The 13,393-nt window shown below is 44.5% G+C and overlaps 1 protein-coding gene across 17 annotated transcripts in view; it reads left to right on the forward strand.

Moving 5' to 3' along the window:
- Positions 1-13,393, forward strand: part of SCMH1 (Scm polycomb group protein homolog 1) — a 217,030-nt gene that overhangs the window by 199,195 nt on the left and 4,442 nt on the right. For 12 of the 17 annotated variants that reach the window (XM_063608326.1, XM_055094628.2, XM_063608321.1 and 9 more), the window contains 2 exons: positions 7,502-7,681; positions 10,985-11,050. In XM_063608326.1, coding sequence (XP_063464396.1) covers positions 7,502-7,681; positions 10,985-11,050 — 246 coding nt within the window. The remainder of the gene's footprint in view (positions 1-7,501; positions 7,682-10,984; positions 11,051-13,393) is intronic. The other 5 variants (XM_063608314.1, XM_063608323.1, XM_063608320.1 and 2 more) reach the window with 1 other exon arrangement.

Raw genomic sequence — 13,393 nt, forward strand, 5'->3', positions numbered from 1 at the left:
AGCACATCCATGAGTGTAGCTGCTAGCTTAAAAAGAGATTTCTCAAAGAAATAGGAACTCCGAATTCTTAAATGGAATGCCATCATTAAGAAGTGAGAGAAACATACTGGTAGCAGCATTCAGAGACTGGTAAGGATGTACCTCATGGGCCTGCAGTCCCAAAAGTGGTTTGGGACTGGGGCATGACCTTTCCTGGGAATTCTGCCCCAATTTACATCTCTCTGATTCAGCCACTAGATAAGAGGAAGCAAACTTTAGCCAGACTCTTCTTGCCTCACCAACTAAGAGAAACAAAGACCAAGGTATCACATTCTGCCATTAGCTGCTACCTCTCCTTTCCCCATTTTCAGACAGATTGAGCCCACTTTTTGTGTCCTCCTCTGCTCTTAAGCTGTTTCTCATCGTGGGTGCTCAGCAACTTGTCTGCTCTCACTCTAGTTTCTATTTGCTTCCCTGAAATTAGCCTTTAACTATGCCCAGACAAGCCAGAGCCTTGCCTAAACTTCTAATTCCTCTGTGCTTCTTAGTGTATCCTTTCTGCCTGCTTGCCTGCTTGCCTGCCTGCCTTCCTGCCTGCTTGTCTGCCTTACTGACCCTTTGCCCCACCTCTGATATTATCATTTCCTGTGTTTTTCTGATTACTTACCTAAACCTCTGCCAAAGAGCTCAATCTGTACAAGAGCTGTCTTTTGCTTTGCCCTTTGGATCTGGTATTTATGACTCCTGCCCTTCTGCCTGGCTACACGCTTCTGCTAGACATACATAGGTACCACCTCTGTTATCTGGGTGCTTACTGGCCCTCCCCCTTTCCTATATCCTTGTCTCCACACTACCCTACCACTTAGAGTCCTGGCCCAACTGACCATGCACTTCCAATATAGCAGGTAGTCACCCAAAGCTCAGGGAGATTTCATATCCCATTAAGCTTTCCTACCTAAGTTGAGACTACTACTTTTTTCTCCAATGTTTTATTTTAAAAATTTCAAACCTACAGAAAAGTTACAAAAATAGAACAATAAGCAACCATGAACTCTTTGCCTATCTTTACCACTTTTTGCAGTATTTACTTCGTCTGTTTCTCCTAACTATATATACACATATAAATATACGTACTTGTTGAATACCTATATATTTAAAATGTTTTTCATTTATTTACTGAACCATTTGAGAGTTAACTGCAGATGAGAGATTTTATCCTTAAATACTTTTGTGTTTATCTCCTAAGAATAAGGAACATAATAGTATTATTATGATTAAGAAATTTAACATAAATAAAAACTAATGAGGCCAGGCACGGTGGCTCACACCTGTAATCCCAGCACTTTGAGAGGCTGAGGCGGGTGGATCGTGAGATCAGGAGATCAAGACTATCCTGGCTAACACAGTGAAACCTCATCTCTACTAAAAATACAAAAAAAAAAAAAAATTAGCCGGGTGTGGTGGCAGGCACCTGTAGTCCCAGCTACTCAGGAGGCTGAGGCAGGAGAATGGCGTGAACTCGGGAGGCGGAGCTTGCAGTGAGCAGCAATTGTGCCACTGCACTCCAGCCTGGGCGACAGAGCGAGACTCTGTCTCAAAAAAAAAAAAAAAAAAAAAACTAATGAAATTTAACATTAATAAAATACTACTAGGCCAGGTGCGGTGGCTCATGCCTGTAATCCCAGCACTGTGTGATGCCAAGGTGGGCAGATCACTTGAGGTCAGGAGTTCAAGACCAGCTAGGCCAACATGGTGAAATCCTATCTGTACCAAAAATACAAAAATTAGCTGGGCATGGTGGTGTGCACCTATAATTCCAGCTACTCGGGAGGCTGAGGCAGGAGAATTGCTTGAACCCAGGAGGCAGAGGTTGCAATGAGCCAAGATTGTGCCACTGCACTCCAGCCTGAGCAACAGAGTGAGACTCCGTCTGAAAAAAAATAATAATAAATTAATTAATATACTATTAGCTATTATATAGTTCATATTAGAATTTCCCCTAGTTGTCACACTAATGTCCTTTATAGCTGTTTTTTCCTAATCCAGGATTCAATAAAGGATCATCCACTGCATTTAATTCTCCTGTCTCTTTAGTTTCCTTTATCTAGAACAGTTATCCACCTTTTTTTTCTATCTTTCACGACGTGACATTGGCATTTTGAATAATCCAGGCCAGTTGTTTTACTTTAGGTCATCAAATATTTACAAATACTTACTCTGTGCCCGATTCTATACTAGACTCTAGGGAGACAGAGGTGAGACAGACTCCATCCCTGTGCTCAAAGAGCTGAGACAGGGAGAGATATGTGAACATGTATGTGGTGAAAGCAGAGCACAGAGGTACTCAGGCCCAGCAAAGCATGATGAGCAAGGAGTATGGTAAAAGAAGAAGTCAAGGGAGGATTCCTGTGGGAGGCAATGTCAGAGCAGAGTCTCTTCTTCAGAACTATGCATGTGGCTGGATCAAATAAGAGGCTGGTGAAAACTAAAAGAGGCCTAGCCAGGCACAGTGGCTCATGCCTGTAATCCCAGCACTTTGGGAGGCCAAAAGTGGATCACCTGAGGTCGGGAGTTCGAGACCAGCCTGGCTAACATGGTGAAACCCTGTCTCTACTAATAATACAAAAATTAGCTGGGCGTGGTGGTGCATGCTTGTAATCCCAGCTACTTGGGAGGCTGAGGCAGGAGAATCGCTTGAACCTGGGAGGCGGAGGTTGCAGTGAGCTGAGATCGCACCATTGCACTCCAGCCTGGATGACAGAGCGAAACTCCATCTCAAAAAAAAAAAAAAAAAAAAGCCCCTTCTGGCACCCTAAAAAATACTGAGAATGGTGACAAAGATATTGTCCCTACCTTCAGTATTAGGGACAATATGAACATGTATGTGGTGAAAGCAGAGCACAGAGGTACTCTGGCCCAGCAAGGCATGATGAGCCAGGAGTATGGTGAAAGAAGAGGTCAAGGGAGGATTCCTGGGGGAGGTGATGTCAGAGCAGAACTATACATGTGGCTAGATCAAGTAAGTGGCTAGTGAAGACTAAGTAAAAGAGGCCCGGCCGGGTGCGGTGGCTCAGTATGAGGCAGGAGATTGTTAGGACAGTATTAAGCAGGAGATTGTATTGATTTCACTGGTCCCAGTGCCTATTAAGTTTAGCTATAATTGAAATCTACCCAGCATTAAACTCTGAGTCTGCTGTTTTGGGATTCTCAGATTCCTCTCTGTTAGAGGAAGTGGTTCATTGCCCATGACACTGGTTCCTTGTGCCTTTCTTCCCAGTTGTCATCCTGGTCTTCTCAGTTAGTTATAAAGTGGTTCTCCTGCCAAAATCCCAAGATTCACAGTGGTTAAAGCCAAATAAAAACTGAAATATCAGGATGCGCTCTGATTCCCACATAGGTTTCCAGCCTAGAATTGTCAGAGTTTCAAGATGACGCAAATGCTCATAATTCACTGAAGCACACTGTCTGGCACACGTCCGCTTTTCAGGTGGACCTTCGTGGGACCACAGCTTAAACTTCAAGGTGTCAGGAAGACCTCCAAGGCTCTCCTCATCCAAAAGAGATGCACCTGATACTGTCCATCTTAATATCCTGTTTCTTTCCTTTGTTATAATTATAATAGTTGCTAATATTTTTAGCTACCTGTATTTTGTCATCTGCCTCACTATAGTAAATGTTCCATGAGGATAGAGACAATATCTTTTTCACCATTCTCAGTATCCATCATCCTAACTGTCATATGGTAAGTAATTAATAGTATTTGTTGAATGAAAGAGCAGTAAACGATGTGGGAAGTGGTTCAGAGAGGGATTTTTTTTTTTTTTAAACACTGAGAGTGATGTAAACATGCACAAGGACTGTGCTATGTCTTTGGGTCCTGCGTTGGTGTAAGAATTTTCTTAGATCAACATCTCTAGTTCCTTGGTCACTCAGTTCACACCCATAAAGGGGAAAGCTCGGTTATGAGCATGGAATCTTTGTATCTTGGAAGTGGAAAGTACTCTAGAGATGATCTAGTATCTAGCCCAACACATGAGGGTGGTCATCTGACCTCTGCTTAAATATTCCTGATGACAGGTTCTCTCTATCTTTGGCAATTGATTTTATTGTTGGGCAGTTCTGATTGCTAAAATGCCCTCCTTTTTTTGTTGTTGTTTTGTTTTTGTTTTTTGTTTTCTGTTTTTTGTTTTGAGACAGACTTTCACTCTCGTTGCCCAGGCTGGAGTGCAATGGCACGATCTCAGCTCACTGCAACCTCCACCTCCCGGGTTCAAGCGATTCTCCTACCTCAGCCTCCCGAGTAGCTGGGATTACAGGCATGCACCACCACGCCCGGCTAATTTTGTATTTTTAGTAGAGACGGGGTTTCTCCATGTTGGTCAGGCTGATCTCGAACTCTCAACCTCAGGTGATCCACCCATCTCGGCCTCCCAAAGTGCTGGGATTACAGGCATGAGCCACCATGCCCAGCCAAAATGCCCTCCTTTTAAAGCTGAAATCTGCCTTCTTACAACTCCTGCCCCCATTCTACTCTCTGTATTCCAAAAGAGCAAATCTACCTCCAATCTTCTTCTTTTCCCATTACTGCCCTTAGGGTGTTTCTCTCCCTTGACTTTTCTCCGGACGATGCCTTCCCATTGCCTTTCCCCTTTGCCATGATCTTGAGGTTCCTCACCACCACTCTGATCATCCTCCACTGGGAACTCTAATTTTTAAGGTCAGCTTTGCAATGTGATACTCTGAGAAGAGCTGCTTCTCACTGAAAATACATGCGTAAGGGCTAGGTCCTTATCTATTTGTTTACCTCTGCATGTACCATAACTAGTATAGTGGCTGTCACACACACAAAGGGTGCTCAACAAATGTTTGTTTGATCCCAGTTGCTCCCATATCTGCAACATGTCAATAGTATATTTTACATTGACCCTAGGAAGTTTAAGCATTTTTCCTCTCCATTTTATAGATGGGCAAAGGAATCCTATAAAAAGGCAGTGATCATTGACTAATCAAGTCTTCCAGCCCCAGTCTTTGACACCTGCACCAGTGGTTTCAAAGTTTGTTTTGTTTTACCAGTAGAACTCCTTTTTTTAAAATAAAAAAAAAAGTTTTTTGGCAAAGGTAAAATTATATATAAAATTTGTATACACTCCAGTGCATAAAAATTAAAACCAGAGTAGTTTTGATAGAAGCTTGGATGAGGCCCATAGCCCTATTTACTTGGCCTCCCTGTGGAGGGTCCACAGGGCTCTGTAGAACACAGTTTGAAAGTATTGCAGTCTTCAGGCCAGGTGTGGTTGCTCACACCTGTGATCCCAGCACTTTGGGAGACCGAGGTGGGCAGATCACTTGAAGCCAGGAGTTCAAGACTAGCCTGGCCAACATGGCAAAATCCCATCTCTGCTAAAAATACAAAAAAAAAAAAAAAAAATCAGTGGGGCATGATGGCATGCACTACTTGGGAGGCTGAGGCACAAGAATTGCTTGAACCCAGGAGGTGGAGGTTGCAGAGGAGTGCAGTGAGTTGTGCCACTGTATTCCAGCCTGGATGATAGAGTGAGACTCTGTCTCAAAAAAAAAAAAAAGTATTTGCAATCTTCTATTCTGGCACTGTCCTACCAAAGAGAGCCTCGTCTGATCAGCCTTGTCAGGACTAGGACCTCCCAGAGCTTTGGAGCATGATGCTTTCAGTACATCTCATTAGGATAAGATTTCATGACTTGACATCAGTCCAGATTTTCAGACCCTTCAACTCAGAATCTACGTCTCAGTGTTCTTAGCATTGCTGAAAGGAAGAGACACTCAGTGGTTTGCATCAGCATCTGGTAAGCCTCTGGCTTTGTCATCATAATTATTCTTCACATCTGTTAGCTCATGTGAGGCAGACAATACTATCCCCAGTCTTAGCTGAATAAAATGAGAACTAGAAGAGTGAGGTTACCCTGCTGATAAATGCTGAAACTGGATGAAATATTTTTCTTGAACTATCACAGACAGCTTAGATTTGCCACTTCAACTCCGAACGAAATACAAAATAACAATTTTTCACATTCATAAAGTTCCTCCCATTCCATTTTCTCATTTGATGTTCTCAGCATGATAGGGGATGATTTTTCCCCATTTTACACATGAAGAAACTGGTGCTTAGAGAAGACAAGCTACTTGTCTAGAATCACATACCTAGTGAAAGGCAGGAGCCCAGGTATAGAACCCAGGTCTCCTATATCCTGGATTGGATTCCCATTCATGTCTCAAAATGGGACCCTGCTAGTCATTTTTCCTGGAAAATAGGAGTCAGAACCCTCATCTGCAGAAGGAGGTGGGATATGGCTTAGGTATTATGGACCCTCAAAGACTTATCTTTTCAGAACCACTTCTAGGAAAGGGTTTCAACAATTAGCCTCCTTGATATAAAGGTAAATAGCTGTCTAATCCTAGATTTTACTTTGAGCTCATAGTTGCCAAGCAATTTTAGGTAAGTATTAGAAAGCAGTCCTAAAATCCTAAACCATCTTAACATTGAGGCCTTACTGTGTGCCAAACAATGTGCTCAAATTTAGTGTTCATCAGAGGCTCCGAATAAATCCCAAGCATTATCTAAACACTTGATGTCTTTGAAAAATGATAAAGGATAGTGTTATGCTCCAGTACTCAAGACACCCTCCACAAGCAGAGAAGCTGTGGCCTAGGCTGAGGAACTGATTTGGTTTGGGTAGAACCCAGTCATGAGGAATCTGCTTCGGGTTCTTTGTACAGTGATTGGGTGCTGCCGCCTGGTGTTGGGCCATGGACTGGGTATAGAAACATCACGGTAAGATTCCTTTTACAAGGAAAGACTTTCATAGCCATTCTTTTGTGATATTCACAAACTCCTTGGAAGAAAGGGGCTTCCCATGTTGTAGATGAGGAGACTAACATTCTCCAAGAAGCACTCTGCTGAGTGGCAGAGCCAGATTATACCCGATTCTCATCTCCATGCCCAAGCTCACCGCTCATCAACCCCAGCTTCCTTGAAGTGTTTCTGTAGAATAGGGCAAATACAAAATGAGAGATGGAACATAGGAGCAGATTCTTTACAAACAAGCCTTTAACCAAGCATCAAGAAGCATTTCTGACATGTCCAGATGGTTGAGCAGAGGGTGACCTTTTAAAGTACCTTCATCTAAGCAATGTATCCCAGCTCTAGCATGTTGTGTCTAAGGCAGTGTCTTCCATCCTAGAATAGCTCCATTTGTTTAAGATGTTCCTTATCAAGAAAAAGCATAGGGCATCTAGACCAGAAAAAGCCTCAAAGACCATCTAGTCTAAGAGAAAGAATTTCTAAAGAGACCAAAGTCCAGAGAGTGGCACTGAGCTTGACTAAGGTCACCTCATGACAGCCACAACCATGACTGGTACACAGGCCTCCTGAGTCCCTGCCCAGGGCTTTCTCTGTTGTTGCTGCTTGCTCCACTCAAACAGGTACCTGGGAGCCAGCACTCTGGCAGTCCTTCTAAGCTCTAACTCTGGTTTTACTGTTTTTCAGGTGAAACCTTTGTCCTGGGGAATAGTCTGGCCCGCTCCTTGGAACCACACTCAGACTCAATGGACTCTGCCTCGAATCCCACCAACCTTGTCAGCACCTCCCAAAGGCACCGGCCCTTGCTTTCATCCTGTGGCCTCCCACCAAGCACTGCCTCAGCTGTGCGCAGGCTATGCTCCAGGGGTAAGCTTACCAGAGTCCTGGCCCTCCTTCCCTCCCTCACTCTTTCCTTCACTTCTTCCTGAGCTCTGGGAGGCCAGAGAGGACCTAGCTCTGTTGCCCTCTGCCTGGTGGTGGGACTAGGGACTGGACTTACTCTTGTGCCTGGCCTTGCACCTGGGAGGTAATTGGAGCTCCAGGATTGGCTTGAGCATAACAGAAACTAAGAGCCAAAGACCTAGACCCAAAAGGGACAGGGAAGGATTCATTCACTCATTCATCCATTAACTATTTATTTGAACTCCATTTGTGTTTGGCATGGGGAAGCAAAAATCAGTCCCTTTTTATCTTCAAGGTATTATGATGAGAGAGACACTTAAACAGATAATTATTAAACAATGTCTTGAGTGCAGTGACAGACATATGCTTTGGGTAATATGAAAATTACAAGAAGGAATACCTAACCCAAGCTTGGTGTTCAAGGGACACTTTCTTAAGGGAATGATGCCTTGCCTGAGACTGTATAAATGGCCATATCAGGGCTGGTAGAGGAGGGAGAGCTTTCCAGGAAGAGGGGCAACATGAATAAGGGCAAAAGAATAAGAAATAGCACTGATTATACCAGGAACTGCATGCAATTTGGAATTGCTCAACCATAAAATGTAATACTGAGACTCAAAGAGAAAAGCCTGGAAAGGTCAAGGCATATATCATAGAAGACCTTAAATGGGCATTTAATTAGAGGCAAGACAGGTTTTTGTTTTGAATAGATTATTGACTACTGTGTTGAGCATGGATTTGAGGAGGGACAAAACTAGAGAAACCTAAACAAGTTAGGAGGTTACTCGAGTGGGCCAGATCTGAAGTGACAAAGGCCTGGGTTAGGGCAGAGACAGAAGGTTTGGAGAAGAGAGAGTGGATTTGAAAACTGTTCACAAGGCAAATTTAATCAGATTTGAGGATTTAATCAGATGTGAGGAAGAAGGGAGTGAGGACTGTCTCCCAGGTTTCTAGATGCGGTGGCCAGATAGATGGTGGTGCCATCCACTGAGAGAGGGAACCCACCATAGAAGAGAAGGAAGGTGGGGGAGCCCATGGTCATATAGATGACATCTAACAGGCAGTGGCTATGCAGATCCAATCCTCAGGGAAGAGTGCTGGGCTGAAGTTAAATATTTAGGAGTCACCAGTGTATAAACAGCAGTTGAAATTTTAGGGTGAATGATACTCACTTCTCAGAAGTATGTAGTGAATGAAAATAACAGTTAACCAAAGATGAAGTCCTGGGAACCAACAAAGCTTAGGAGGTGAGAACGGGAAGGTGAGCCCACCAAGGAGAAAAAGGAATATTCAAAGTGAGGGAAAATTTAGAAAATTCAAAGTGAGAAGAATTTGATATTGTGGTGGCCAGGACTACAGAGAGTATTTGAAGGAGAGCACAGCATAACAAAGTTCTGGCAAAAAAGGGACTGAGAAACATCTATTGGATTCCACCATTAGTGGGTAATTGGTGGATCTTAGCGAAAGCAGCCTTGGTGCTGTGGTGGAGGGGTGAAGGCAGATTGTGCTGGGGACTTTGATGAGAAAAAAAAGGCTGGTGATGAGTAGGACTCTAAGTCAAAGAAGATCTTTCAGAATGGGAGCCCTTCAAGCATGTATGTCAGCAGACAGCTTGCACCTTCCAAAAAGTAGCAATTAAGAATACAGGAAAGAGGAGAAAGTTAGGCTTCAGGAGTGGTGGGATCAAGGGCATAGGCAGAGGCATCAGTCTTTAGCCAAAAGGAGGCACACTTTCTCTGAGAGAGGAGAGAAGATTGAGTGTGTCCATCAGTGAATAGAGAAAGGCCTGGTCAGGGAAGGGGTTAGGAGCGCTGATAGACTGGACTAGTCTTAAAGAAGATGGGGAAAAATGGACCAAAGAAAAGGGGATGATTTGCAGGAAACCTCAGGGCCCAACTATGCTTGGAGACTAGTTGGCCAGTTTGCAAAAGCTATGGTTTTTTTCTGTGATTCTTAGCAACCTAGTAGGTATGGGATGAGAAAAGACAGCTTGAGAATTAAGGGCTTTTTTGCTGAGCTAGTAGAGCAAGAGCTGGGAGGAAGGGGGAGAGTATGTAAAGAAATCAGGAAGAGCGGTTTAAGTCATCAACCACTACATCTGGGAAGGCAGTCAGGGTAGGAAGGATGCAAGGCTAAATCAGGATAGGGAAAATGGAAAGTTTGACATGCCAAAGAACTTTGTGATATAATAGTTATAGTGGACATACATCCCAAGAGAGCTGAAAAGATGGAAGGTTGGGGTCAGAGAATGGGATGCTTAAAATTCTGAAGTGGATTTATTCCAAGGGATTGCAAGAATCAGACAGTGGTGTTGGCAGTAGGTATTTGGAGTAGAATGGAGGTGAGAGTCACTGGAGGCATGGTAGCTGGATTGCCTCCAAGGATTAGAGCAGGAGTTGGGGTGGAACAGTGGGTAGTGAGCTAAGTAACAAAAAGTCTTCATTTACCAAGGGGTAGAAACCCAGATATCTATGAGTAACAGTGAGAAGGAAGAGCCGATGGTTGGGTACATGTTTGGCCTCTGAAGAACATGAGCTTTCATAGGAGGATGGTCTAGAAGCAGCAGTGGGGAGCCAGGAGAATGTCACTTCCACACCCTGATTCCAGCCTCCTCCAGCCCAGGGACGCATGAGTGAGGTGTGAAAGTATAGGAAGACTCCATTAGCAGAGCCTGCAATGAAAAAAAGTCACCTCGGCCGGGCACAGTGGCTTATGCCTGTAATCCCAGCACTTTGGGAGGCCGAGGAGGGTGGATCACGAGGTCAAGAGATCAAGACTATCCTGGCCAACATGGTGAAACCCCGTCTCTACTGAAAATACAAAAAATTAGCCGGACGTGGTAGTGGGCGCCTGTAGTCCCAGCTACTCAGGAGGCTGAGACAGGAGAATGGTGTGAACCCAGGAGGCCGAGCTTGCAGTGAGCCGAGATCACGCCACTGCACTCCAGCCTGGGGGACAGAGTGAGACTCCGTCACAAAAAAGAAAAGAAAAAAGAAAAAAAGTCACCTCAGCGGAGAGAGAGCTTTCAGGAAGGCTGAATCTTGGGAAGAAGCCTGTGGGGCCCCTCCCCCCACCCCAACCCGAGCAGGGCAGCAAAATGGAATCTAAAGGGCTCTCAAGTAGAGGCAGAGCTGAGCGCTGATTCTAGCCTCGGCTCCCTTGCTTTGAGACTTGAGTCAGTCATCTCACCTCTCAGGTCTTCCTCATATGCAGAATGTTCCTCATGTGCAAACTGGAGATGGTGACACCAACCTGGTCTTTCCACAGGAGTGTTAAAAGGATCAAATGAAAGAAGGGATATGGAATCATTTTGGAAACTAAATCGTTCCCCAGGTATGAGGGGAGTTACTGTTATTTTTATCTTCCCCAAGGCCCTGTTTCTGAGAAGAGTACTTTGTGATAGGCTGCCCTCCTGGCACTGGCCTCAGATGGTACTGTTGTTCCCTAGGCATCTCCAATTTTCCTTGGAAACCCACCATGAGTCTGTCTGCCAGGTCATTGTATAAATCTCTTTACAGCCTGATGGTCTTCATAAGGCTATGAGAAGATTCATTCGGCTGGCCCTAGAATTATTTGTCTTAAAAGAATTTGGATGTTGAGTCTGTTTCCTCTCTTACTGCATTAACCAGGATGATTAGGCATGAGCTTGTTAGTTGGCCTCTTGTGGATGTGCCTCAACTGCCTTAGTCATGCTCAGACTGAGACAACAAGCCCTCCTTGAAGAGTAAGTGCCAGCCGTACACATTGAGGGGCGATGGGGAGAGCTTTGCCATAGGCTGTCTGCAGAGGGAATAGGAAAAGACAGGGCAAGTCACTTCCTCTCTCTTTTCACCCCTCCCCTCTGAACTAAAGATGGTGATAACACCTCCTTCAAGGGCTATTTTAAAGGTCAAATGAGTTGACAATGGTGGGGGTTCTTTATAGAATATTGTTCATATATCAGGTCACCTTTTTACCACTGCCACCCTGGTAGTTCATGCCACAGTGGTCTCTTGCCTGGCTTATCATAATGGCCTCCTTTTTTTTTTTTTTTTTTTTAATAGTGTCTCTCACTGTGTCACCCAGGCTGGAGTACAGTGGCTCATCATGGCTCATTGCAACCTCAACCTCCTGGGCTCAAGCGATCTTCCTCTCAAGCTACCTTCCAAGTAGTTGGGACTGCAGGCATGCACCACCACACCCAGCTAATTTTTTGCAGAGACAGAGTTTCACCATGTTGCCCAGGCTGGTCTCAAATTCCTGGGCTCAAGCAGTCTGCCTGCCTCAGCCTCCCAGAGTGCTGGGATTATAGGCATGAGCCACTGTGCCTGGCCTAATAACCTCTGTCTTTTTTTTTTTTTTTTTTTTTTTTTGGAGACAGAGTCTCACTCTGTCGCCCAGGCTGGAATGCAGTGGCGCAATCTCGGCTCACTGCAACCTCCGCCTCTTGGGTTCAAGCAATTCTCCTGCCTCAGCCTCCCGAGTAGCTGGGATTACAGGTGCCTGCCACTACGCCCTGCTAATTTTTTGTATTTTTAGTAGAGACGGGGTTTCACCATGTTGGCCAGGCTGGCCTTGAACTCCTGACCTCGTGATTTGCCCACCTCGGCCTCCCAAAGTGCTGCGATTACAGGCATGATCCACCATGCCTGGCCAGTAGCCTCCTTCTTAACTGGTCTCTCCATGTCCCCCTGAAGTCTGTTACCAACATAGACAATGAGAGTGATCCTTCTTATTGCAAGTTGGTTCATGTAACTCCTGTGCTCAAAAGCTACCTATTTCACTCAGAAAAGCCAGTGGTTTTCCATGGTGTACAGGGTCCTCTGTTATCTTCACTGCCACTTCCCTCCTCTTCCTCAACACACACATCCATGCCTCTTAGTGTTATTTCACACCACTTTCTCCCTCATTCACTTTGTTCTGACACATTGGCCTTCCTGCTAAATCCTACATGTGCTATTTGCTCTTCTGCCTCAAGGTCTTTGCTCAAATTTCATCATTTCGGAGACATCTCTCCTAATCACCATATAAATTAGCAACTTACTACCACCTGCCCTCATGGAGTTTATATTCTAATGGGAGTAGGCTGACAGACAAGCATATAAATATATAGTAGTATTAAATATGTGGGTCGTCTTAGTCCATTTGGGCTGCTCTAACAAAGTACCATGAACTGGGTGGCTTATAAACAGTAATTTATTTCTCACAGTCCTGAAGACTGGGAAGTCCAAGATCAAGGCACCAGCAGATTTGGTGTCTGATGAGGACCCACTTCCTGGTTCATAGACAGCCATCTTCTCACTGTAACCTCGCACAGCCAAAGGGGCAAGGGAGCTCTCTGCACCATGTTTGATGAGAGTACTAATCTCATTCATGAGGGCTCTGCCCAGAGGTCCCACCTCCTAATATATATTATCATGTGGGTAGGGAGGGGTAGGATTTCAACGTGGGAATGTTGAGGGGATACATATTCAGTCAGTAGCATGTGTGTATTTATATATACTATCATATATATGTGTGTATAATATCATGTATGTATGTATATATGGTATCTAGCCTCTGATTAGAGGAATTATCTAAGATGGTCCAAGAAAGACACATTCTTGCATATACACTCTCTCCCCATATCTTCTCTCTGTTCTCCAGAGCCTCTCTGCACTTGGTTTCTCTCTTAGCATCACAGTAGACTTTTAAGAC

This window comes from Pan paniscus, chromosome 1 (genome assembly GCF_029289425.2).
Source record: "Pan paniscus chromosome 1, NHGRI_mPanPan1-v2.0_pri, whole genome shotgun sequence".
Lineage (NCBI taxonomy): Eukaryota > Metazoa > Chordata > Mammalia > Primates > Hominidae > Pan > Pan paniscus.